At 48.0% G+C, this 26,106-nt stretch overlaps 1 protein-coding gene across 5 annotated transcripts; it reads left to right on the top strand.

Annotated features, from left to right (window-relative positions):
- Nucleotides 1-1,593: 1,593 nt before the first annotated feature.
- On the top strand, nt 1,594-21,882 carry VBP1 (VHL binding protein 1). 5 transcript variants are annotated; one of them, XM_060182873.1, is made up of 6 exons: nt 1,594-1,742; nt 3,300-3,424; nt 9,795-9,861; nt 11,194-11,292; nt 14,690-14,828; nt 21,625-21,882. In XM_060182873.1, exons 1-6 carry the CDS (start codon nt 1,650-1,652, stop codon nt 21,651-21,653), a joined length of 552 nt encoding a protein of 183 aa, XP_060038856.1. In that variant the 5' UTR covers nt 1,594-1,649; the 3' UTR covers nt 21,654-21,882. The 5 variants fall into 5 exon arrangements, with proteins under 5 accessions (XP_060038856.1, XP_060038855.1, XP_060038857.1 ...); XM_060182872.1 differs by having other exon boundaries at nt 21,619-21,882; XM_060182874.1 differs by having other exon boundaries at nt 1,595-1,742; nt 21,647-21,882.
- The last annotated feature ends 4,224 nt before the right edge of the window (nt 21,883-26,106 follow it).

Here is a 26,106-nt window from a genome sequence, read left to right as displayed (position 1 = left end):
GCTGCCTTATTATAGGTAATAGAAAAAATAAAACTGGGGATGGCCATTGCACAGCAGGTTTAAGTGCACTATATTACCATGCAGAAGGAGCCGGGTTCAAGCCCCCCTGTTTCAAGCCCCGGCTCCCGACTTGAAGGGGTCAAGCTTCACAAGAGGTGAAGCAGGGCTGCAGGTGTCTCTCTCCCTCTATCTACCCCCTTCCCTGTCAATCTCTCTCTGTTCTATGAAGTAAAATAAAGTTTAAAAGGTAAACATTTTTTTTTTTTTAAAAAGGAAATTCATGCAACTTAAATCGGCACAATATGGCAGGGCACAGACAAGATCCTGAGGGGACAAAGCGTCGACTTTTCGCGGACAAGGCGGGAGGGAGTTGGGAAGCCACCGGAAGTGAAGGCCTCGTGCAGGAGAAGTCCAGGGCTGTGGTGGCTCGCCATTGGCTGTGCGACAGGATGGAGCTGTTGCTGCTGCTTCCTATTGGTGGGCTGTGCTGGCGGCAGTTAAGGGGTGGCCTTCTGGTTTGAGGGTGAGCCCAGGTTCCTTGAGGTCCAAGATGTCCAGCCGAGGCGAAGTCGTGAAGTTGGTGGTAAGTGTGATCGTGTGTGTGTGTGTGTGTGTGTGTGTGTGTGTGTGTCTGCGTGCGCGTGTGCGCGTTAGAGAATGGGGGGTTGAGACCGCGGCCTGGAGGGCGAGTTGCTGTTGGTGGTGCCATGGCGCTCGCTCGTCCCCAAGCCCCCTTGGAAACAACGGTGCGAGCAATGTAGCGGATCTTTTCGGTGTCGTCGGGTGCCACGGACGATGCAGACCTGGGCTCTGGGTCCTATACAGGCCGCTGTCAGGCCGGTAGTATTCTGAGGGTGTGATGAGGCGCGGGCGTCCCGTGGCTGCTCATGGGGCCTGGGTGGCTAGGGACAGTCGTGTCCCCGGTGTGACCGCCGAGCAGTCACATAAGAGCGAGTCCTCGGAAGAGTGAAGTCTGTGCAGGCGATCGGCATTGCGCCCCAGCCTCGAGAGGCCGCTCGCAGTTGGGCTGTGCGCTGCGGGGTCCACACCCCGGACTCGTGAAAGCTAGTGAGTACTTGTCACGAAAGAGTACTCAGCATGGCGGCGCTGCGGGTCTGTGTCCTGCTGCTCTCCGGGCCGCCGGTGCTTGCGACAGGTCTCAGGGCCGCGTTGTTTCTCCGAGCCCCGAAGGCCTGAGTGTGTGCGGGTGCAAATCTGTGAGAGGTGATTTAGGGGGTGGCTTGGGGAGGGACACCTGGAGGAGGTGTCCTGGAGGCCGGGGTCTGCTGAGGGGCACCGACTGAGGTGGGCAGCAGGCGAGCCGGTCCCGGGACCGAGCAAGGGCTGCGGGGCACAGAAGGGCGTCTGCGGCGCCGCCCCCGCGGGCCGATCCTCGCGCTCGGCTGCGCCCGCCCCGCCCCGCCCCGCCCCGCCCCGCCCCGCCCCGCCCCGCCCCGCCTCGCCTCGCCTCGCCCCGCCTCGGCCCTCCCGCCCTCCCGCGACGCGCCCCTCCGGGCCGGGCCAGTCAGTCGGCGCCTGCGCTCGGGGGCGGGCGGCGCGCAGGCTCGGCGTGGGGGGCGGGCGCCACCGACTGCGCCAACCAGCGCCCGCCCCGCCGCCCGTCCCGCGTCCCGCGCTGCCTCCGCGACATGGCGGCCGCCAAGGAAGGCTGGGGCTCGAGCGACGTGGCCGCGGTGCCCGGGCGACGACTGCACCTCGGGATCCCGGAGGCCGTGTTCGTGGTAAGCGGCGTGCCGGCTCCGGCGTGGGGCACCCGGGGCGGCCCGCCGCCTCCCTGCGCCCAGCGCCCGGCCCGGCCCGGCCCGGCAAGGCGTGAGGTCGCGGCGCCGCCCGCCCAGCCCGTTCGGGCCCGGGCGCTGCTCCCGCGACCCCCGAAGGCCCGGGGCCGGGTGCCAGGCAGGGAGCGGGCGGCCGCGGCCTCCCCCGCCGCTCGGGTCTCCCCGCTGCCCGCGCGGAGGCGGGACGAGGCCGCGACGCCGCCGCGCACAGCGCCGGGCAAATGGTGGCCGGCTGGGGTCGCAGTGGGCGAGCCAGGAAAGGCCTCCGTCCGTAGCGGGGGCGAAGGGCCGGGGGCCGGGGGCCGGGGGCCGTGGAGCCTGACGGGCAGCACCGCGGCCCGGGTGTGGACTTGCCCCGCCGCAGGCCACGGCCCTTCTCCGGCGGGCGGATGGAGGAGGCGTCACGGGGCGGCGCAGATCCGAACAAAGACCGGCCCGCCGACGCTTTCAGCCGTGTCCTTGTGTCCTTCCTCCCGCCGGGCTGCTCCGGGAGCACCGGGCAAGCCCAGGACAGAAAGCCGCCTTACTCGCCTTCCAGGCCGCTTTAGCTGTCTCTGCCCGCACGCGGTTTTAGCTAAGCTACTGTCGACTGTGCAGTTTCGCTCGTCTTGTCGCTTTCTGCCCACATCTCCTGTCTCTGTCATTTTGTTCGTTTGCGTCCTTCCAAAGACCTCTTCTGTGATTTACGGCACTCTTGCTGATTTCTTGGCGTCGGTAGTGGCCTCTTTATTTGCCTCTATCTCCCTGTCGTGTGATGAGGATTTTCTTACGCCTACCTCACGACGGACTGACTGTAAGGACACCCTGATGATTGAGCGCCAGCCGCTCTCCTGCTGCTTTTGTGGCGCTCTAGGAGGTAGGGACGGTTATTCCGAGTCTCAGTCACTGAAATTGAAATAGCCGGGTGAGTAACTTCCCCTTAAAGCTGCCGCCATATGTTTGCGTATTGTTACACTTTGATTCTTCTACTGCTTTACAGTTGCAGGCTTTGTGTTTTTGTTTTTTGGGGGTTTTTTTTTTTGTTTTTTTTTTTTTGCGCTTGTTTTTTTTCTGTTCCAGAAGATCCATGTCTGCCTTTCAGGTTCACTTTGTTTCAGCCACCTACTACTTCTGAGTCATTTGGCTTCCCTACAAACCTTATGCCTGCATTTACTCTTACTCTGTGCTGCAGCATGTTCACCTACAGATTTGACATACTCAATTGCTGTGGAACTTTTCTAGTCCTTTCGTGGCTGAGTCTCAAGACTGTATTAGATTTTGCCTTTGGTACTTTGCTTATTTACAACTAGGGCCACTTAATATGAACAAAGGGAGAGTGGACAAAGCCATGAGTAGCTGTGTGATATTTATGCACTGACTGAAATGAACTCTACATTTCAGTGATTTTTTTTTTTTAACTTAACACCAATGTTAGGTTTTGTAGATAAAGGTAGAAAGTCAAAACATAGTTTAGAGGTATGAATTCTGATTTCTGTAATTACTATTATTTTGATATTTAAGGAAGATGTAGATTCCTTCATGAAACAACCTGGGAATGAGACTGCTGACATAGTCCTGAAGAAACTGGATGAGCAGTACCAGAAGTACAAGTTCATGGAGCTCAATCTCGCTCAGAAGAAAAGAAGGTAAATGCCGACGTGTAGCTGTTCATAAAGGAATCTCCCAGTGATGTGTGTGAGTTCTGCTCACTCCCTGTGCTTGTCGACAGTTGGTATTATTACTCTGAGCATGTGTTTTCTTTTTTCCAAGATGTTTCTTCATGTTTTTTTTTTTTTCTTTTTTCATTTTGTTTTCTTTTGTTTAACATCAGAGCCCTGCTCAGCTCTGGTTTATGGTGGTGTAGGGGGTTGAACCTGAGACTTCAGAGCCTCAGACTCGAGAGTCTCTGCATAACCATCATACTGTCTACCCCCACCCAAGATGTTTCTTTATTAGAGCAGAAAAAGAGGCCCCAGAGGGCTACTCAGTTGAGGAATGAACCTGTGGCCATGTGGATATAGGTACTGTGCTCTGCTGTTGATTCATTCCCTCATTTCCTAAAAGAGGGTTGGAGAACCTCATAGATTGTTTATTTAAGACTTTACGCTGGAGCATCTAGAGCTTAGCATCTTAGATAAGTGCTTCGCCATTTTTTAAAGTGTTCTATTAGTGATGTAATAGTGGCTTACAAGATTATTATAATATAATTCCACCCCATTCCCACCACCTGAGTGTTCTCTCTCTCCCTCTCCTTGCATCTCCCTCCCTCCTTCTGTCTCTCTCTCTCTTTCTCTGTGTATATGCATATATATATATTTATATCCCATTTTTAGTCCTGCCTTCACTTCTTTTCTAATCACACCTACACCTGTTACTACTTCCAGATGTCCTCCTTTTCCCTCGTTTCTCTCAGATAAGCAACACAGTGCTTGGCTTCTGCTGTTTTCCTGGTTCACTTGCCTTTCAGTAATAGCATGAAAACAAAGATTCCTGGTGACAAGCATTTTGGGGCCCGGTGGAACTGGGGTTCAGAGCCCTCTTGACATCTTCCTCTATCACCCACCCCCCAGATTGTGCTTTATCTTTATCATTTTGCCCATGAGATGAGAGACCCACAGAGGTTATGACTCCCCAAGATTTCACAGATGATTAGCATATGACAGAGGTCAGTTGCTCTCAATCTTGTCTTTCTCCATGTATTACCGTAGCATGTCCAAATTCCTTTGATCTCTATGGATATCTGCTACGTTCGCTTGCCAGATTTTTCCGTTTGCTGAATATTTATGGACTTCTTACTCTGTGTCAGAAGCTGTTTTGGGTGAAATAAGGTAGTGCAGTGGGTTAAGCACACATGGTGCGAAGTACAAGGCCCGGCTCCCCACCTGCAGGGGAGTCGCTTCACAGGTGGTGAAGCAGATCTGCAGGTGTCTAGCTTTCACTCCCCCTCTCTTGTTTCCCCTGCTCTTTTGACTTCTCTCTGTCTTATCCAACAAGAACAAGAACAAGAACAACAAGGGCAACAAATGGGAAAAAATGGCCTCCAGGAGTAGAGGATTTGTAGTGCAGGCACCAAGCTCCAGTGATAACCCTGGAGGCGCCAAAAAAAAAAAAAAAATCCTTAGCTCTACCAGTTTGAGCTATGTTCCTGGTCACAGTGCTTTTTTTTTTCTTTTTTTATTTATTTCCTTTTGTTGCCCTTGTTGTTTTATTGTTATAGTTATTATTGATTTGTTGTTGGCTAGGACAGAGAGAAATGGAGAGAGGAGGGGAAGACAGAGAGGGGGAGAGGAAGACAGACACCTGCAGACCTGCTTCACCGCCTGTGAAGCGACTCCCCTGCAGGTGGGGAGCTGGGGGCTCGAACCGGGATCCTTATGCCGGTCCTTGTGCTTAGCGCCACGTGCGCTTAACCCGCTGCGCTACCGCCCGACCCCCAGTGCTTGTTTTCTTTTAATGTTAAGAGGTTTTGTTTATTTTAATTCAGATATTATTGTTCTCCCTGGAAACTTTTCTTTATATCTTTTTTTAAAAAATTTTATTTATAAAAAGGAAACACTGACAAAAACCATAGGATAAGAGAGGTACAACTCCACACAGTTCTCACCACCAGAACTCCCTATCCCATCCCCTCCCCTGATAGCTTTCCCATTCTCTATCCCTCTGGGAGTGTGGACCCAGGGTCATTGTGGGATGCAGAAGGTGGAAGGTCTGGCTTCTGTAATTGCTTCCCCGCTGAACATGGGTGTTGACACGTTGATCCATACTCCCAGCCTGTCTCTCTCTCTTTCCCTAGTGGGGCAGGGCTCTGGGGAAGCAGGGCTCCAGGACACGTTGGTGGGGTCCTCTGCCCAGGGAAATCCAGTTGGCGTCATGTTAGCATCTGGAACCTGGTGGCTGAAAAGAGAGTTAATATACAAAGCCAAACAAATTGTTGACTAATCATGAGCTTAAAGGCTGGAATAGTGCAGATGAAGAGTTGGAGTCTCCGTTTTGTAGTTAGTGGGCCTATTTCAGTTATATTCCCAAGGGCACATGACTATACTCGTCTTTTTTTTTTTTTTTTCCTGAGCCTGACATCTGATATACAGGTGGATTCAAGTTATTGTCTGGGAAGATGATGTCATGGATGGAAAAAGGACCAGAAAGCTGCATCAGGGAAGAGAGTAGCTCCCACCTATGGGAAAGGTGTCTAAATATTATTGACTGTAAATTTTCTTTATATTTCACTGACCAGAATTACAAGAGAGACTGGGAATGGAATGAGTTTCAAAGACATTTTCTTTGTTTTTATTTTTACTTATTTTTCCCTTTTGTTGCCCTTGTTTTTTGTTATTATTGGTGTAGTTATTATTGGTGTCGTTGTTATTGATGTCGTCGTTGTTAGGACAGAGAGAAATGGAGAGAGGAGGGGAGACAGAGGGGGCTTAACCCTTTATTTATTTTCTAACATGCGAGGACTACACATGATGCACATTTTCATAATCCTTATCTAAGTTTTAGTTACATATTGATCACCAATAATAGTCTGTTACAATGTTTTTTTAAAACGTATTGGGGAAGAATCACAACTTTGTCTTAGTTTATTTGGTTACAAATTACATTGTGATTTGAGAGGGACAAAATGTACATGTATTTTGTACATTTTCCTTGGTAAGTCACATTGATAACCTTACATAGTTTCTTTTTCTCTTCTTTTTTAAAAATATTGATTATTGGATAGAGACAGAGAAATTCAGATGGGAGGGGAAGATAGAGAGGGAGAGAGACAAAGAGACACCTGCAGCCCTGCTTCATCACTTGCGAAGCTTTCCCCCTGCAGGTGGGGACCAGGGGCTTGAACCTGCGTCCTTGTACGCTATAATGTGTGCACTTGACCAGGTGTGCCACTGCCCAGCCCCTACAGTTTTTAACTGTTATAAAAGAGTGAAACTCCAGTGACCAAAAAGAATCAATCTTCTCCCTCTTAAGTGGTTTCAGTGTTTGCTGCATTAAAAACTATGTGTCAACAACTCTTATCGTAAATCAGTAACTCCCCAATCACAAATGTGAAGAAAGGCAAAAAAAAAAAAAAGATGATCACATTTTTACCTAGCTAGCTACCTAGCTACCTACCTATCTATATCTGTTTTAAAACAGATATGACAGACGAAACTCTGAAATATAACATAAACGTGTATATATCTTATGTTCTTGTCATTGAAGTTGATTTCATTTAAGAATCAGTTGCTATTTTGTCTTTCATTTTTAATGGAATATATATATATATATATATATATTTAAAATTAAATTCTTTTTCTATTTTTATTTTTTATTATCTTTATTGGATAGAGACAGCCAGAAATTGAGAGCAAGGGGGAGATAGAGAGGGAGAGACACAGAGAGACACCTACAGATCTGCTTCACCACTCGTGAAGCTTTCCCCTTGCCGGTGGGGTCTGGGGCCTCGAACCACGGTCCTTGTGCACTGTAACTGTGTTCAACCAGGTGTGCTACCACCTGGCCCCTTAGAATTTATGTTCTTTTGGGAGTCGGGTTGTAGTATAGCGGGTTAAGCGCAGGTGGCACAAAGCACAAGGACCGGCATAAGGATCCCAGTTCAAACCCCGGCTCCCCACCTGCAGGGGAATCGCTTCACAGGTGTTGAAGCAGGTCTGCAGGTGTCTGTCTTTCTCTCCTCCTCTCTGTCTTCCCCTCCTCTCTCCATTTCTCTCTGTCCTAGCCAACAACGACGACAACAATAATAACTACAACAATAAAACAACAAGGGCAACAAAAGGGAATAAATAAATAAAATAAATATTAAAAAAAGAAAGAATTAAAAAAAAAAGAATTTATGTTCTTTTTTAAAAAAATATTTCATGAGAAGGAATGTAGGGGAGAGGGAGACCAAAGAAGAGCCTTGGTATATGTTAAGCACACGTGGCGCAAGGCGCAGGGACCGGCCTGAGGATCCCGGTTCCAGCCCCCCGGCTCCCCACCTGCAGGGGAGTCAGTTCACAGGCGGTGAAGCAGGTCTGCAGGTGTCTGTCTTTCTCTCCTCCTCTCTCTCTTCCGCTCCTCTCTCCATTTCTCTCTGTCCTGTCCAACAACAATGACAATTACAACAATAAACAAAGACAACAAAAGAACATTTAAAAAATTAAAAAAGGAGAAGAAGAAGAAAAAGGAGGAGGAGGAGGAGGAAGACAGAGCCACCTGCAGCCCTGCTTCACCACTTGCAAAGCTTTTCCCTGCACACGGGGCCAGAGACTTGCACCAGGGCCCTTGTGCGTGGTAATATACGTGCTCAACCAGGTGCACCGCCACCTGGCCCCCCGTTGAACCTTTTCAGTCTCTGATACCCATCATCATTTTTCTAAGTTTATGTCTGAATCAGTGATTGACTTTTTGTTAAGAGTAGGTGTTACTTCACATGAAAAGGCTTCATCACTGTAAATGTTAGAGAAAAATTACTCAGAGTTTGAATGGATCATTACATTATACTGTATCACGACAATATGTTAGGTTAGTTTGGGTTTAGGAATTTCAGTGTTTCTCTGCTTCCTGAATGTCTGCCTCCTGGCCGTATCCCAGATTTGAAAAATTATCTGTATCATGGTCTTGAATGTGGTCTCTGCTCCTCTGTCTCCGAATGTGGTCCTTTGTATATGAGTTGCAGGACTTTGACAGACTGAGAGGTTGTGCTAGCTTCTGCTGTTACTTGAACAGAGTCCACGTCCAGGGAGAGGATTCCAACCTTCTCTCTGCCCTCCCCCAGACTTCTGCAAGCGGGGGTCACGGTCACTGGAACTTATCCCCAGCGCCTGCTTGGCCCATGACGTAGTGTATTGGGTGGCGAAGTGGTATTGCACACATCCTTGCAGTGTGGCAAGTGCCAGAACTGAGAAACTGTCACTCACCGGCCCTCACCCTTTGGTAATATTTAGCAGACGCATATGCCTGTGCGCCGAGTGCGCTCCCGGAACAGCTGTGTGCCGCCCTAGACTATGACACTGGCATTGCGCTGTTTCGAAAATGCTGTACTAGTCAGTAACAGCCTCGGAATCACTTTGGATCATGCTTTGCTCTGGACATGTTAAGTGGTGCAGCGTTTGATGCTAGAGCAGGGTAGAGAATATCTGTACACAGTGGGTGCTCCATAAATACTCGGTATTCTGTCGGGATACTTTGGTGAATATATCTAAACATCTCTGAGGTGGTTTATTAAGCATTTATTACTTTTACTGAATAGAGACGGAGAGGAATTGAGAGGGGGAAGAGAGATAGAGACAAAGACACCCACAGCCCTGCTTCACCACTCCCGAAGCTTCTCCCCTACAGGTGGGGACCGGGGCTTGAGTCTCACCACTGAGAGCCCACACCTTACCATGCGCAAGGGTCTGAGTTCAGACCCAGCACCAACCACATGGGAGCACCGTGCATGGCCCCAAACAACAGGCCCATGGATGGCGGAGCAGTACTGTGGTGGCTCTCCTTCTTTCTCCGTCTCATCTTCCCTATCTGAAATAAAAGGAGTGGAAAAGTCAGCCTGGTAGCTGTAGGATTGTGTATGTGCAAGGCCCCAGCTCTGGGAAAATGTGAAGATTAACAGAGGACACAAAGAAGTTAGGGGACACTAATAAAAATGACGTTATGGGATACTACCCTGCAATGTAAAAGCTGTTGTTTTGTCTTTGGGACACGTTGAATGGAAGTAGAGGTGATTGTGCTTAGGGAACTAGGTAGGGAGGTTGAAAACACCTACTGGATGATTTCATTTGTTTGTAAACTAGAGAATTAAAACGTGAACTTGCAAAAAAAAAAAAAAAGAAAAAGGTCAGCTGTCTCTAAGACTTTGTGAGAAGCTTCGGGAGTGGTTACTGTTGGAGGCGGAGTCACGAAGCTTTGGTGGTAGGTGTGGGATGGAGTCCTCGAGTAAAAGGCAGAAATGGCAACGCTCAACCGCTTGCCCTTGCCTGAAAACACTGAGAACTTCTGTCGCTGTGAGGTTTACACTGTGAACTTTCTTCTCCACAGGCTAAAAAGTCAGATTCCTGAAATCAAACAGACTTTGGAAATCCTAAAATACATGCAGAAGAAAAAAGTAAGTGTGCTTTTGTTTGTGGTATAAGTGAGCTGGGACAGGTCGGCAAGGAGGTGTTGCTGCCTGAGCTGCTACCTGGGAGAGGCGCTCCGCCTTCTGGAACTCACGCGCACGCGTCTGATTAATGTGTGTCCTGCCTCTCTCCCCTGTCAGGGTTGACCTACACTCTCGAGTCTTGTTTTTCTTTTATGTTAGTGTCTTCAAAACTTAAATGCAGTTTGAAATCAGTACAAAATTATTAGTTCAATAAGTAATGAAAACTATTGGTAGAAAATCTGCCTTCTTTTGAGATAGCCACATCTAAGTGTTCTGTTTATCCTGTTCTTCCTAAGTATAAGGGGTCGAGTCCACGAACATTAGAAATGGTCTGTTTCCAATTCATGTCAAGCTTGAAGAAACTTACAGGGTTGCACCAGGTTAGTGTCACCTAGCTACTAGTCAGTGGCAGAATTAGGTTTGAGAATCTACAGAGTCTTAATCTAACCATTAAATAAAAGCAGACTGTAGGGCGGGGAGATAGCGTAATTATGCGAAGAGGCTCAAGGCTCTGAAGTCCCATGTTCAGTTCCTCACGTCACCATAAGCCAGAGCTGAGCAGTACTCTGGTAATGGGGGGGAGACTATAAAGATTATCCTTTGTAAACATGGTATTTAAGAGAGAAATGGGGCTGGGCCGTGTCACACCTAGTAGAGCACACGTGTTGCGTGTGCAGGGACCTGGGTTTAAGCCCCTAGCCCCCACCTGCAGGGGGGAAGCTTCTGTAAGTGGTGAAGCAGAGCTGCAGGCAAACATCTAGCTCCCCTCTCCCTCTCAGTTTATCTCTGTCTCTGTCAAATAGAGGGAAGAAACGACCACTGGGAGTGTTGGATTCATTGTGGAGACACCAAGCCCCAGCAAAAACTCTGGTAGAGAGAGAGACAGAGACAGACAGACAGGAGGAGAGAGAACATGTTGCCTATCACTTGATTGGTAGAATAGGAAACTGATTTGTTTCGTGTGTGTGTGTGTGTGTGTGTGTGTGTGTGTGTGTGTGTGTGTCCGTGCTACTTGCCATGCCCTCTGAGGATGTAGGGATGACTCTCCCTCCCCCTCATGGTACAGATGAGCGAGCTAAGGCACAGGCCGGTGGTAGACAGATGCGCATTGTAAGGAAGCAAACCCAAACCAGGGCCCCGCTCTTCCTGCCTGCCTTGTTTGCCACTGCATTTGGTCTGCATGATGGTGTTAGGACAGCTTGCTTAGCTTCGGCTCTCTTACCTCCTTTATAATGCTTGCTTAGCACTCTGGCTCAGTCATGGAGTTGTCTTTTTTTTTTTTTTTTTTTTTTCAAGGAGTCCACCAATTCAATGGAGACCAGATTCTTGCTGGCTGATAACCTCTACTGTAAAGCTTCAGTTCCTCCTACTGACAAAGTGTGTCTCTGGTTGGGGGTAAGTGAGTGTAGTAGCTGGAGTTTCCTTGATTGACAGGTGTAAACTATCCGCAGACCTGTTGGAGCCACTCAAGTGGAAGTGACAGAGGGGTGCTGTTGAGGTGGGACCACTCACGGCGTGGAGCCCCAGCGGCCCATGGGGCACACTGCGGTGACTCTGAGCTAGCTCCAGTGTTGTGTGTCTCCTTTCCTGTTTGCTTCTCTGTCTATCTTGAGTGGAGAACATACAGAACATGATATGGCCGCAAAATCATTTGGTCTACTCCTGCCGAGACATCGGCAAGCAGGCCTCAAAACTCAGTAAATCTAGGAGGTTTTTTTCATAGAAACATTAAGTCTTATTTTTTTAAAAAAAAGATTTATTAGCTAAAAAAGAGGGGAAGGAGGGAGAGAGAGAGCGACACAGAGAGAGAGGGAGAGGGGGAGAGAGAGAGAGACTATGAACCAGATCATCACTCTGGTACATGCAATGTCAGGGATTGAATTTAGGAGTCCATGCTTTTGAGCCTAACTCCTTATCCATTGCTCCACCTCCAGGGCCACTGAGTGCAAGTTGTCAGTGGCATTATAAATATCTAGATGGCCCTTGTCAGAAAAAGGGTTCCCCACTTCTGACCTATCTGAGCAAAAAGGTTGACCCAGAACAGTGAAATTGCCATGCGCAAAGCCCCAGTGATTGGAACAATTAATTAACTGACTAGAATTAGACGTGTAGCCACAGTTGCTCAGAAAATGGCCGCTGGTCTCTCCCAGTCAAAACAAAACGACCTCGAACTCTGCTTCCCCTCCAGCTCGTCTTTCTCTCTCAAGTGGAGCAGGAAGATACTAGGAAAGTAGAAGATACTGCTGAACCTCACTCAGAGAAATGTTTCTTCCCTTTAAGAGTTCATTCGAGTTTAATGAGCAAATCTTATGGTTTGAGTTCATTTTAAACCATATATTTCAGTTTTATGTGATTCATAGACTACACCTCCACTGTTGCCTTCCTGTCTTATGCCCCTCAGTCCCCTGGCCAGCTAAGCCAAGCCACCGCTAACTGCTTCTAGCTGTCCAGAGGTCTGAGTGTCTCGGGCGTGCTCCCCTCCAAAGTAGCAAGCCAAGGTGCTGTTCCTGCTCCGACTCTGGAAGGGCGGCCCCTCGCTGCTGTCGCATAGAATCTCCCGTTAGCAGCCCCCCTGTGCCGGGAAAGGTAGGCTGGTTAGTGCAGGGCACTCTCTTCTTGCTCCCTTGTTTTCCTCCTTTGGAGACTGGTAAGTCGTTAGGGTCCGTACCTTTACTTTTCTAGCCATCGTTCCCATACTGTTTAGTTTGTAAATGGAACAACTGTCTGCCCCATGGCTTAAGTCCTAGGGGGTCGGGCGGTAGCACAGCGGGTTAAGCACACATGGCGCAAAGCGCAAAGACCAGCATAAGGATCCCGGTTCGAGCCCCTAGCTCCCCACCTGCAGGGGGGTCAGTTCACAAGCAGTGAAGCAGGTCTGCAGGTGTCTACTTTCTCTCCCCCTCTCTGTCTTCCCCTCCTCTCTCCATTTCTGTCTGTCCTAGCCAACAATAATAACAACCACAACAACGTTAAAACAAGGGCAACAGAAGAGAAAGAAATAGCCTCCAGGAGTATTGGATTCACCCCAGTCCAGTTTGTAGTCACTTTGGAACACGGGCTGAGGGCGAGAGAAACCAAGGAAGACTTGAGTTTGGTGCCTTTGTCTCTATCTCTCTTTGGCTCTGGGGGAGGGTCCCACGCTGTGATGTCCTTGAGTCTTACGCAGTAAGGGGAGAGGGGAAATTCGCAGCAGAGTGTTGCTCCCGTACGTGAGATGCCGGGGCCCCAACTTGGGACCTCATGCTTGAGAGGCCCAGCCCTTTACCCTCTGCCATCTCCTGGGCTACAGACCGCTCGCACAAAATAACGCCGCTGCGGAGGCAAGCTCTCTCCTTAGTGTTAAGAAAACCAAGACTCAGAGAGAGGTCAGGCTGCTACTCCGGAGGGTAGTAAGGTCCTAGCTCTCCAGTTCCCAGGCTTGCATAGGGAGGAAGTGAATGGGACGACCAGGACCTTTACTACCTACCCAGTAGGAGAAGCAGCCAGACCTCCCTGGGCCTTGCTTTGCTTGACTCTAAGGGCGATATTGAGAACTTGCCTCCCCAGGGTCATTATGAGGAGTGGGTGATGTAAAGTAGGGAAGTATATTCTCTAACCCAGGTGAGAGTTACAGACACACTTATAACTAAGCAGGATGCCCTCACCTTTGCACAAGGCCAGAGTGGGGCCGGGTGGTGGCACACCAGGGTAACTGCGCATAGTGCGAAGCACAAAGATCCTGGTTCGAGCCCCTGGTTCCCCACCTGCAGGCAGGTCACTTCACAAGCAGTGAAGGAGGTCTGCAGGTCTCTCTCTCTCCGCCCCTCTCCCTCTCTATTTCCCTCTCCCCTCTCAATTTATCTCTGTTCTGTCCAATAAAGTGGGAAATATGGCTACCAGGAGCAGTCCCAGCACCAAGCCCCAGTGATAACCCTGGAGGGAAAAAAAAGGGGGTCGGGCTGTAGCACAGCAGGTTAAGCGCAGGTGGCGCAAAGCACAAGGACCGACCTAAGGATCCTGGTTTGAGCCCCCCCGGCTCCCCACCTGCAGGGGAGTCGCTTCACAGGCTGTGTAGTCTTTCTCTCGTCCTCTCTGTCTTCCCCTCCTCTCTCCATTTCTCTCTGTCCTATCCAACAACATCAGCAACAACAACAATAAAAAAACAACAAGGGCAACAAAAGGGAAAGTAAATAAATATTACAATATATATTTTAAAAAAGTGAATGAAGAATATCTGTGTTGGGGCTGGGTGGTGGCACACCTGGCTAAGCATTCACATTACAATGTGAAAGGATCCGGGTTCGAGCCCCTGGTCCCTACCTGCAGGGGGAAGGCATGTGTGGTGGAACAGGGCTACAGGTGTCTCTGTCTACTTCCCTCTCCCATCCCTCCTGATTTCTGGCTGTCTCAGTCCAATAAATATAGATAAAAATAAAGATTAAAAACATCATTTGAGGGGCCAGCCGGTAGCACAACTGGTTAAGAGCACATGTTTAAAACATCATTTAAAAAAGGAATATCTGCCTTCCAATAAGAACTCAGACTGTAAGACGGCAGACTGGTTGAGGACTAAGGTTTGTACCGTGCCAGCTTCTTGCTGCTGTGTAAGACATTAGATAAATATGTGGAATCGTCATGGCTTGCTTTCTTCAGGGTAATGGTTGTTTATTTCTTATTATAATTTTTACCAGAGCACAGCTCAGCTCTGGCTTACGGTGGTACTGGGGACCGAATGTGCGACCTCTGGTGCCTTAGGCGTGAAAGTCTTTGGCCTGCCTGACATTACGCTGTCTGTCTCCCATGCCCTCTTCAGGCTAATGTAATGCTTGAATATGATATCGATGAAGCTCAGGCATTATTGGAAAAGAACTTAACAACTGCTACAAAGAATCTTGACTCTCTGGAAGAAGACCTTGACTTTCTTCGAGATCAATTTACCACCACAGAAGTCAGTATCCTTTATGAAGGGGGGAGCAGCGGGGAAAGGAGAAAATTATTTCAATGTTATAAGTTGAATTACTTTAACCAGATCATTCTTAAGCTAATGTGAAGCTATTGATTTTATGAGAGCAATAACGTTGAAAAGTTATACTTAAATTTCTCTTTCTTTCTCTCTTTTTTCTTTACTGTCATTTATTAGAGTGGGAGAAGATGAGAGAAGCAGAGAATCCTTGTGGCACATGCAATGGCAGGGCTTCAGAAGCTGATGCTACTCGCATCCTAGGCTGCAAGTTTCTAGATTAATCTGAATTTGAACCATCAAGGCATGCATCCCAGTGTTTCAAATGAGATGAGCATTTTACTTCTTGAAAGTTTGTCAGAAGTCCTCCACAGCTAGGCGGGTTTAGTTCCACAAGTGTCTGTGTCACTGCTGTAAGTTGTATGGAGAATGGGCTAGTGAGGGAATCACTACAGAAAGAACAGCAAGAAGAAGGTATTGCTGGCTAGAAATAATCGTTTCCTCGCAAGATAGACGTTCATGACAGCAACGCCACAGGACTTTAAAGTTTGGGCAAGGTAGAGATGAGCTAGAACTAGGTTAAAGGAGGCCTTTTTTTCTTTTTTTTTTTTTAATTGTTTATTTTTTATTCCGGTACCACTTTATTGAGGAAATGTTGATTTTATAGGGTGTTTCTTGTCACAAGGGCAGTTTCCGCATCTTCTCAAGACAGGTGGCACCCTCCACCAAACCACTGTCTTATTCTGCCATAGGGACTTCAGTCCCCAGCCTCCCTTCACTAGGCCTCCCTTCCCTCTTAGTTCTGAGTCTCAGAGCCCACTGGTGAGTGAGAGCACCCAGCATTTGTCTTTCTCTTGTGGCTTCTCTCACTTAAACGACGCCCTCGAGGTCCTTCCAGGTAGCAGAGGGGCCGTGCTCCACTGTCTATGAGTCGCAGCTGCTCAAGCCTTCTTCGGCTCACCGGTACACATAGCGCTGCCGTGAGCACACAGGTGCAGACATCTTTGCGGTTTGGCCTTCTTGTCCTTCGGGTAGATGCCTAGGCCAGGAACAACGAGTTTTTGTTAATCTGGTTAACGGTTTCGGGAGCCTCCAACTGCTTTCCATGGGGGAGGGGAGTGCTGCTTTGCGTTCCCGCCAGCAGTGCACTGCAGTCCACCTCTTTCCAGAGCCTTGCCAGCATTTCTTTGGGTCCTTTTCATTGTAGGCCATTCTCACAGGGGTGAGAGGGCATTATCTTAATTTGCATTTCTGGCGATCAATGAATTTGAACATTTTTTTAAGTTAAATTTGAACTTTTTAAGTTTCTATTTATAAAAAGGAAACACTGGGGGACTGAGTGGTGGCACACCTGGTTGAGCGCACATGTTACAGTGCACAAGGACCCGGGTTCGAGCCCCCAGGCCCCACCTGCAGGGGGAAAGCTTTGCGAGTGGTGAAGCAAGTCTGCAGGCGTCTGTCTCTCTCTCTCCCTCTCTGTGTCTCCTCCTCATCTCAATTTCTGGCTGTCTCTATCTAATAAATAAAGATATAAAAAATTTAAAAAAAAGGAAACACTGACAAAAGCCATAGGATCAGAGGGGGACAACTCCACACAGTTCCCACCACCAGAAGTCCGTATCCCCTCCCCTCCCCTCCCCTGACAGCTTTCCTGTTCTCTATCCCTCTGGGAGCATGGACCCAGGGTCATTGTGGGGTACAGAAGGTGGGAGGTCTGGCTTCTGTCATTGCTTCCCTGCTGAACATGGTCATTGGCAGGTCGATCCATACTCCCAGCCTGTCTCTTTCCCTAGTGGGGCGGGGTTCCGGGGAAGAGGGGCTCCAGGACACATTGGTGGGGTCGTCTGTCTAGGGAAGTCTGGTTGGCATCATGTTAGCATCTGGAACCTGGTGGATGTAAAAAGAGCTAACATATAAAGCCAAACAATTTGTAGTTATACTCCAAAGGGCCCATGACTATACTCGTTTTGTTTTTTTTTCTTTTTCCTAAGCCTGACATCTGATATGAAGGTAAATCCGAGTTGTTGTCTGGGTAGATGATGTCATGGCTGGAAAGAGGACCAGAAAGCTGGATCAGGGAAGAGAGTAGCTCCCAACTATGGGAAAGGGGTCTACTACTGTTGACTGTAAATCCCATCAATCTGATGCGATCTGGGGCCCATAGTCAGCTTAGGAGCCTGTGCAACTTCTGTAGATCTGAGCTCACATTGTGTGGTCATGAGTAGGAATGTTTTTCCATATGCCTGTTAGCTTTCTGAATATCCCATTTGGACACATGTATTCAGTTCTTTCTGCCACTTTTTTTTTTAAATAGTAAACTTTTTTAAGAGGTTTTTTTTTTTAATTGGGGAATTAATATTTTACATTTAACAGTAAGTACAATATTTTGTACATGCATAACATTCCCCAGTTTCCCATATAACAATATAACCCCCACTAGGTCCTCTGAATCCTTCTTGGACCTGTATTCTCCCCACCCACCCACCCCAGAGTCTTTTACTTTGGTGCAATACGCCAGTTCCATTTCAGGTTCTACTTCTGTTTTCTTTTCTGATCTTGTTTTTCAACTTCTGCCTGAGAGTGAGTCATCCTTCTTTTTCTGACTTATTTCACTCAACATGATTTTTTCAAGGTCCATCCCAGATTGGCTGAAAACGGTGAAGTCACCATTTTTTACAGCTGAGTAGTATTCCATTGTGTATCTAGACCACCACTTGCTCAGCCACTCAGCTATCGTTGGACACCTGGGTTGCTTCCAGATTTTGGCTATTACAAATTGTGCTGCCAAGAACATATGTGTCCACAGATCTTTTGGGATGGATATGTTGGGTTCCTTAGAATATATCCCCAGGAGAGGAATTGCAGGGTCGTAGGGTAGGTCCATTTCTAGCCTTCTGAGAGTTCTCCAGACTGTTCTCCACAGAGGCTGGACCCATTGACATTCCCACCAGCAGTGCAGGAGGGTTCCTTTGACCCCACACCCTCTCCAGCATTTGCTGCTGTTACCTTTTCTGATGTATGACATTCTCATAGGAGTGAAGTGGTATCTCGTTGTTGTCTTTATTTGCATTTCTCTGACAGTCAGAGACTAGGAGCATTTTTTCATGTGTCCCTCCCTGCCACTGCTCCAGATTCTGAGGGCAGTAGCAATGGAGACTCAAGAGTTGCACTTGGTGAGTCTCCAGGGAGTCCTGTCCCCTTGTTGGTGGAACAGACTGGAGCTGGTGTCTCAACTAATAAACTGCTGGACTATTACCAGCCACTTAGTCTCTCCCTAGGCTCCTCTCTGTCACCAGCCCCGTGTGTTTGCACTCACCGGTGATTTGGTGGATTCCTGTGGTCATTCTAGTCCTGTCTTGTTTCGGTCCCAGGTGGTCTCTTTTGGTATTCCTAGTTGATCCAGGAGAGGGGAGGGGAGGGGAGGGGAGAGGAGCAACAGATCTGTTGCTGCTCGTAGCCCCGCCTCCGGAAGTCAGTAGTTAACTTTTTAAAAAAATATTTATTTGGGGAGTCGGGCGGTAGCGCAGCGGGTTAAGCGCATGTGATGCAAAGTGCAAGAACAGGCGGAAGGATCCCGGTTCGAGCCCCCGGCTCCCCACCTGCAGGGGAGTCGCTTCACAGGCGGTGAAGCAGGTCTGCAGGTGTCTGTCTTTCTCTCCCCCTCTCTGTCTTCCCCTCCTCTCTGCGTTTCTCTCTGTCCTACCCAACAACAACATCAGTAACAACAACTACAACAATAAAACAACAAGGGCAACAAAAGGGAATAAATAAAAAATACAAAAAAATTAAAAAAAAATATTTATTTATTCCCTTTTGTTGTCCTTGTTGTTTTATCGTTGTAGTTATTGTTGTTATTAATGTCATCATTGTTGGATAGGACAGAGAGAAATGGAGAGAGGAGGGGAAGACAGAGAGGGGTAGAGAAAGACAGACACCTGCAGACCTGCTTCACCGCCTGTGAAGCGACTCCCCTGCTGGTGGGGAGCCGGTCCTTGTGCTTTGCGCCACGTGCACTTAACCCGCTGCGCTACCGCTCGACTCTCTCTTTCTGCCACTTTTAAATGATGGTGTTTGTTTCCTTGTTATGAGCTTTTTGAGTTCTTTCATATCTTGGCTACTGGCCCTGTGTCTGACATGTAGCATATACAGAATGGCTTCACATCTTGTAGGCTGACTTGGATAATGGTTCCTCTTGCTGTGCAGAAGCTGTTCAGATTAATGTAGTCCCAGTAGTTAATCTTTCCCTTGCTTTTAGCCTTGGGCTCGAGACTGGAGAATTCCTTTTTTTTTTTTTTTTTTTTTTTTGTTACCTTTGTTTCTTTATTGGACAGAGACAGCCAGAAATTGAGAGGAGGGGGAGAGAGACAGACACCTGCAGCTCTCCTTCACCACTCACAAAGCTTTTCCCCTGCAAGTGGGCGCCGGGGGCTTGAACACGGGTCCTTGCACATTGTAACGTGTGCGCAACCAAGTGCGCCACCACCTGGCCCCCGAGACTGAAGAATTCCCAAAGCAGATATCATAGAGTGTTTTGCTGATGTTTTCTTCTATGCATTTATGTTTATAGTCTAATGTCTACGTCTTTAACTGTTTTAAGTTTACCTGTGTGCATTGTGACATGTGGTGGTCTTGTTTTAAAGAAGGTGCTGAGGAGAACTCAGGCTAGTTTGGGAGGCAATGTAGAGTTCAGAGCAGCAGAAAGAAGAGGGTGGGGCTGGAGTTCTGGCCTGGGGGAGGGCAGCCTTGATGCTGCTCACATCTTGGCCTTTGTCTCTGGCTGCCATAGTAGGACTTGGCCCCACAGAGACCCACAGCAACCCACAGCTCATCCTTCCTGTGTCTCTGCTTCTTCACCCAGAGCCAGCCAGCTGGCTGTCCCATGTCCCTCTGGCTCCTGCTTTTCTCCCAGGCTATTTTCCAGGAGTGCCAAACCGACCTGCTTGTCCTCACCTAAGCTCTCCGTACCAGCTGCAAAGCACCCTGCAGAGAAGAGGCAAGCAAGTGCTGTGTGCCAGGGCAGGAACACAGAGAAGAGAAATCCCTGGAAGGGTTAGAAACTGCTCAGAAATGTTGGGCGCTTTAGCTGAAATATACAGCACAAACAGGTAGACCAGCTAAGCAGGAGGAAACTCTGCAGACAGGAGGAAAAAAGGATAGAAATGCACCCATTAGGTGGCCCTGGGTACGTGATGGCCTTTGATACATTGCCAGAGGTGGGGCCCGTCGAAGGAATGATTGGTGCAGAGCCTGCGGGGTAGTGCTTGTGGAAAGAGAAAGATGTACACTGCGTGAATTTCCTATCAGACCTGAGGGAGGGAGGGCGAGCAAGAGAAAATCCTAAGTGTACGTAATTCAAAGGTTACATGCCGAGATATAAGGGAGGATTTTTGAAATTTCAAATCTTTTTTTTTTCTTTCAGGGTTATCACTGGGGCTCTGCCTGCACTACGAATCCGCTGCTCCCATTTTATTTGGTAGGATAGAGAGAAATTGAAGGGGAGATAAAGAGGGAGATAGAGACACCTGCAGACCTGCTTCACTGCTTGTGAAGCCACCCCTCTGCAGGTGGAGAGTGGGGCTCGAACCCTTTGAAATTTCATATATGAAAGATTCTCTTTTAAAAAGTATTAATAGTGCCAAGCACAGATATTCTAAGTGATTGTTGATTTGAGGCCTTGATTTGGTTTTGATGGGATTTGGTTCAGTATTTTCTTAACAAATGGCTCATCATCTTATTATTTTTTAAAATTTTACTTATTAATGAGAGAGATACAGAGAGAAAGCTACATCCAGAGAGAGAGAGAGAGAGAGAGACTGACCCAGAGCACTATTCAGCCCTGGCTTAGGAAGGTGCTGGGGATTGAACCTGCGACCCTGAGGCCTCAAGAGTCTTTTGCAGAACCATGATGTTATTTCCCCAACCCATGATACTACTGATTAGTAGTTGTGTGTGTGTGTGTGTGTGTGTGTGTGTGTGTGTGTGTGTGTGAGAGAGAGAGAGAGAGAGAGAGAGAGAGAGAGATCGACTGTGTCTTTGATTCATTATGTGACTACTTAATCATTGCTACATGTTATCTTTAGAATTATACTTCTGTTTTCCTTAACGGTTCTTACAGATATGGCCAGGGTTTATAATTGGGATGTAAAAAGAAGAAACAAAGATGATTCTGCCAAGAACAAAGCATAATGGTGACAACTTAAGAATGTAGTTCAGTTTTCCAAACATCTTATTTTAAGTATTCCAAAGGTCATATTTTAAGGTCAACATGATTTTGAATGATTTTTTTAAACAGCAAGGATGACAGTTAAAACTTTAAAAAAATATAAACATCATTTTATTTATAAAAAATTGTTTCAACTATTTTATAGAATTAGTATTATTTTTTTCACATTTTCAACAGAGTAAATGCTGCTTTTTTCTTTAATTTTAGTTTTTCATAAGGAAGGTCTTATCTTTGGATCTTATTTTTGGAACGGCCAAAACCCTTCGAGGTAGACTGGAAGCTGAGTTCTGAACACCGCAGCACAGTTTTTCTTATTGGTGGATGAATTCTCATTTGATATGATCAAACTAGTTAGACACAGCTTTTGTCTGTTGTGCACTTGAAGCTTCCTGGTCCTCTGTTTTCATTAGATGTCTTATGTAAATAGAGTGATATTCTGTGCCTTTCCAAAAATAGGAAGGGGCTGTTGACAAGCTTTTTTCTTGCCCCATCTAAATGCAGCAAGCAGAACAAGAACATGGCCAATACAAAATAACGAAGTTACCCTTAGCTGGAGCAGTTTCAGATTTCCTAACAGTTCTCCAAAGCAGCTGACTAGGAAAACTATGATAATAAAAGCCTGCAGTCATTAAGTGAGTGGTGAGCTTTGTCTTGTGGTCAAGCCTCATAGGAATAATAACGACCCCCTGTGCCAGCCAGCAGGGTGGCGACTGGAACGGGGTGAAAACACGACCGTCTTACTCTATCTCCATGTAGTGAAAAGTATGCTTGTACAATGTTTGTGCTTGTATTTCATGATATTAAACCTGTGCTGTGGCAACTTTTTCCATGTTATTCTTTCTTACATTCAAACGGACCTTTCCATAAATTAACTAGTTTGTCCCTAAGGTTTATTTTGTCTGTAGAAGCAGCATATAATCCTTTTGGAGGGATACAGATGAGCAAACACTTGAGGAACTAGATAGGAACAATTTATTCTCTCCTAAAATTAAGTTCCTGTATTTTATTTTATTGACATTCCACACACTCACGTTGTGGTTCCTCATGCGTGACCCCACCATCCCCAGGCTGATTCTCTTAAGAGAATGAGAAGGAGAAGATGATGGATAAGCAGCAAGGCAGAGGTAGATAGCCTGCTGGTTATGAAGAGAGACTGTCATGCCTGAGGCTCCAAAGTCCCAGGTTCAGTCCCCCACACCACCATAAGCCAGAGCCGAGCACCAGTGCTCTCGTGCATGTAGACATGGGCTTACATGAAGGGTGCGCATTGAAGAGAAAAAGGCAGCCAGGTATTCAGCAATGCAGATACGTGCCCAATAAGTGCCACAAATGGCACCGAGCTCTAGGGAAATAGTACAAGGTGCTACGCCGTGCCTCTGCCAGATCATTTCTGTCAGAGATGAACATTTCAGAATTGTCACCGGCCTGGACTTGGCATATTTTAAGCTTCCCCCTAAGAGGCTTTGGGTGGGCTTGGGAGATAGGATGGCTGGCTTTGCGGTCTTGGGTTCAGCCCTTGGCACCAGCATAAACTACAGCTGAGCAGTGCTGTCCACCCCCACCTATCAATAAACTAAATACTACAAAAAGAAAGAATTTGGGCCAAATACAGACTAAAACTTGAACCTTAAGTCGCAGAAGTGTTGGAAATGCAAGTGAAATTAGCCGTCTCTCCCATGCCCAGGTTTGGGAAACACGCCTCATCTAAGTCCCACTTGTAGTTTGCCCTTCTTTAAAAATAGTTCTGGGCGGTGGCACAGCAGGTTAAGTGCACAAAGCACAAGGACCAGCATAAGGATCCCAGTTGGAGGCCCCGGCTACAGGTGGTGAAGCAGGTCTGCAGGTGTCTGTCTTTCTCTCCCCCTCTCTGTCTTCCCCTCCTCTCTCCTTTTCTCTCTGTCCTGTCCAACAATGACATCAATAATAACAATAACTACAACAATAAAAAAAAAACAAGGGCAAAAAAAGGGAATAAATAAAATCTTGGGGGGGTTGGGCAGTAGCGCAGCTGGTTAAGCGCACGTGGCGCAAAGCACAAGGACCAGCATAAGGATCCCGGTTCAAGGGTTCAAGCCCTCAGCTCCCCACCTGCAGGGGAGTCGCTTCACAGGTGGTGAAGGAGGTCTGCAGGTGTCTGTCTTTCTCTCCCCCTCTCTGTCTCCCCCTCCCCTCTCCATTTCTCTCTGTCCTATCCAACAACGACATCAACAGTAACAACAATAAGAAACGAGGGCAACAAAAAGGAAAAATATTTAAAAAATTAAAAAAAAAACCATCTCAGATCATGCCTATAGAATCTGGACAGTAAGATCCAAAAGCTTAAGGCCGGTAGAAAAACCCTTGATTCCCTCTGTTCTCACACCTTTGGCCACCTCAGGTCATGTCTCAACTGGCCGAGGCAACGTTTCTTCTCAGGCGGTCCAGGGGCAACTTAAGCTTAACATGTACATGATGCCCGGTATTTCCTTTCCAACTTTCTTAGTAGTGATGTAAGAGCTGAATGACTACACTGAGATGACTTGGGACTCGCTTGTACAAATGAATAAGAACTTGAAACCTTTCAGAGTCAAATGCTATGAAATGTGTAGGCTTGAGGACATGAGAAATGGAGAATTCCATGCAATGAGAACAGTACTAAACTTGAGCTGAGCACCGACTGTTGAGATGAAAACAAACCTTTGCTGGTATCCCAAGGGAATGAAAATCAAGGCTGGAAAGCCCCTTTGGGAGGGCTCCTGCTTTGTGATGCACGTGACCCAGGTTGAGCCTGGCCCCTATGGCACTGGGAAAAAAACTGTGCTCTCTCTCCCTCTCTCCCCACCCCCCGGCCTGTTTCTGTCTTTTTACAGGAAAAAAAAATGGCTCTGGAGATGTGAAGGTCTTGTAACAAAAAATGGCTTAGTAAATGAGAATAAGTCATCATCCAGTATCCAGCACACACTAGACCCCTGCATCTGTCTCTCCTCACTCCAACGGTGTTGACCTCCCACCCATGGTCCTGAGATGGGCTGCTATCCTCGCCCCCTGATCACCACCTCATGCAGTCATGCGCCCTCATGCCTCACTTCCTTGCACTCTCTGCTGTGCTCTTTTGTGCTTCCCTGCAGGCCTGGCAAAGCCACTGCGTTGTTCAGTCTCAGTCTTTCAGTTCCTGGGCAGCAGAATGCCCAAGTCTCACCTTCCAGTCTCAGGTGAGCAGTGATGCCCCGCACCACCTATGTACTCCGGCCTCCTCTACTCCCTGGGGAGGCCGGGGGATCGGAACTCCTGAGCGATGTGTGCAGATTGTGCCTCACCTACCACTGGCTGCTTGTGTTCAGAAGCCTGTGCTCTGCTCCGCTCATGTCTGGTGAAGTAAGGAGAAGGTGGGTGTGCTTCCTCGTGCATCCTCCTTGTCTCAGCTTTCGTCAAAGTACTGATGGTCCAAACTGCATCTGCCACCAGCACTGTCCAAGCTAGGTTACGCTGACAGCTACTCTTTTGAGGCAACACAATTCAATGGTAAAATAAACCTGGAGTGTGTATTGTAAAGTGATGGGGGGTCGGCTCCTGGTGCATGATGGTAGAGGAGTGAGTGTGAGAGTGTTGGGCAGAAAGCTGAGAAATGCCGGGAGTCGGGCAGTAGCACAGTGGGTTAAGCGCACGCACATAGCACAAAGCGCGGACTGGCATAAAGATCCCGGTTCGAGCCCCTGGCTCGAGCCCCCCCGGCTTCCCACCTGCAGGGGAGTCGCTTCCCAGGCAGTGAAGCAGGTCTGCAGGTGTCTGTCTTTCTCTCCCCCCTCTGTCTTCCCCTCGTCTCTCCATTTCTCTCTGTTCTATCCAACAAGGATGACAACAGTAAAACACAACAAGGGCAACAAAAGGGAATAAATAAATATTTTAAAAATTAAAAAATGAAAAAGACAGCTGAGAAATACTGTTCCTGTGCCGACAACTCTTTCCTGTAAGCCATGAATCGCCCAGTTGCAAATGCTTTCATTGCATACGACTCAGCCGTGCTCAGCTTGCCTTCCTCTTACTGCGAGGAAATCCTCCCTGGAGCTTTCACCAGCAGCTTCTCCCGCATCTCAGCCCCTTCCTGCATCCTCACTCCTCCCACCTGGCCTGTCTTCTCTTCTCTTAGAGATGAGTCTGCCGGGTGGAGAGATAAAGGGCCGGGTGGTGGCGTGCCTCGTTGAGGTGCGTGGGGCCCCAGGTTGGAGCCTTCGTTTCCCACCTGCAGGGGAGAAGCTTTGCGAGTGGTGAAGCAGGGCTGCAGGGGGTCTCTCTGTCTCTATCTCCCCTCCCCTCTCGATTTCTGGCTGTCTCTATCCAATAAATAAATGAAGATGAAGAAAAAAAACTCTCCCTTGGCCTGACATCTTGCCAGGTGGTTAGCCATGTTTACTTGCTTCTCTTTCACAGAAAATCCCTTGGCAGTGTTGTCTGGACTCATCACCCCCCACCCCCCCACCCCGGTCTTCTGCGGAGTCACCTCGCTGTGCCCCCACCCACCCAGACTGGGGGTGGCCGCTTACCGCTCTCTTCTCTTGACACTTCTTTTGGCTTCTGGGATTTGTGCCTGATTGGTTTTTAATTTTTTATTGGGGGGGGGGAATCGATGGCTTACAATAAATACAGATGTTGGTCCGTGTGTAAAACTGCTCAGTTTTCTGCAAAACACTCCCCCCCAGCCTAGGTCCTCCTCCACCAGCAGGCCCCAGGACCTGAAACCCCCAGAGCCCTTTGCTTCGGTGCGATCCACCAAACCCAGCCCAAGTTCTGCTTGGTGTTCCCCCTTCTGTTCTTCTCAACTTGTGCCCGAGCGAGACCCTCCCTTACTCGCCCTTCTCGTCTGCGTGCCTGACGTCCTTATCCCTCTGCCTGCCTCACAAGCACATGTGCTGCTGCTGCCATTCAGGCTCTGTCTTTGTAATCTATAGTTCTTTTCAATACTTTTTCAATGTTGTTGATGTTTTTTGGATGGAGACAGAAATTGAAAGGGGAGAAGGAGAAAGAGGGAGCGAGACAGACTTGCAGTACTGCTTCACCACTTACGAAGCTT

Source organism: Erinaceus europaeus, chromosome X (assembly GCF_950295315.1).
Source record: "Erinaceus europaeus chromosome X, mEriEur2.1, whole genome shotgun sequence".
NCBI lineage: Eukaryota > Metazoa > Chordata > Mammalia > Eulipotyphla > Erinaceidae > Erinaceus > Erinaceus europaeus.
The sequence above is the reverse complement of the archived record's forward strand: the minus strand, read 5'-3'. Positions and strand labels throughout refer to the sequence as shown.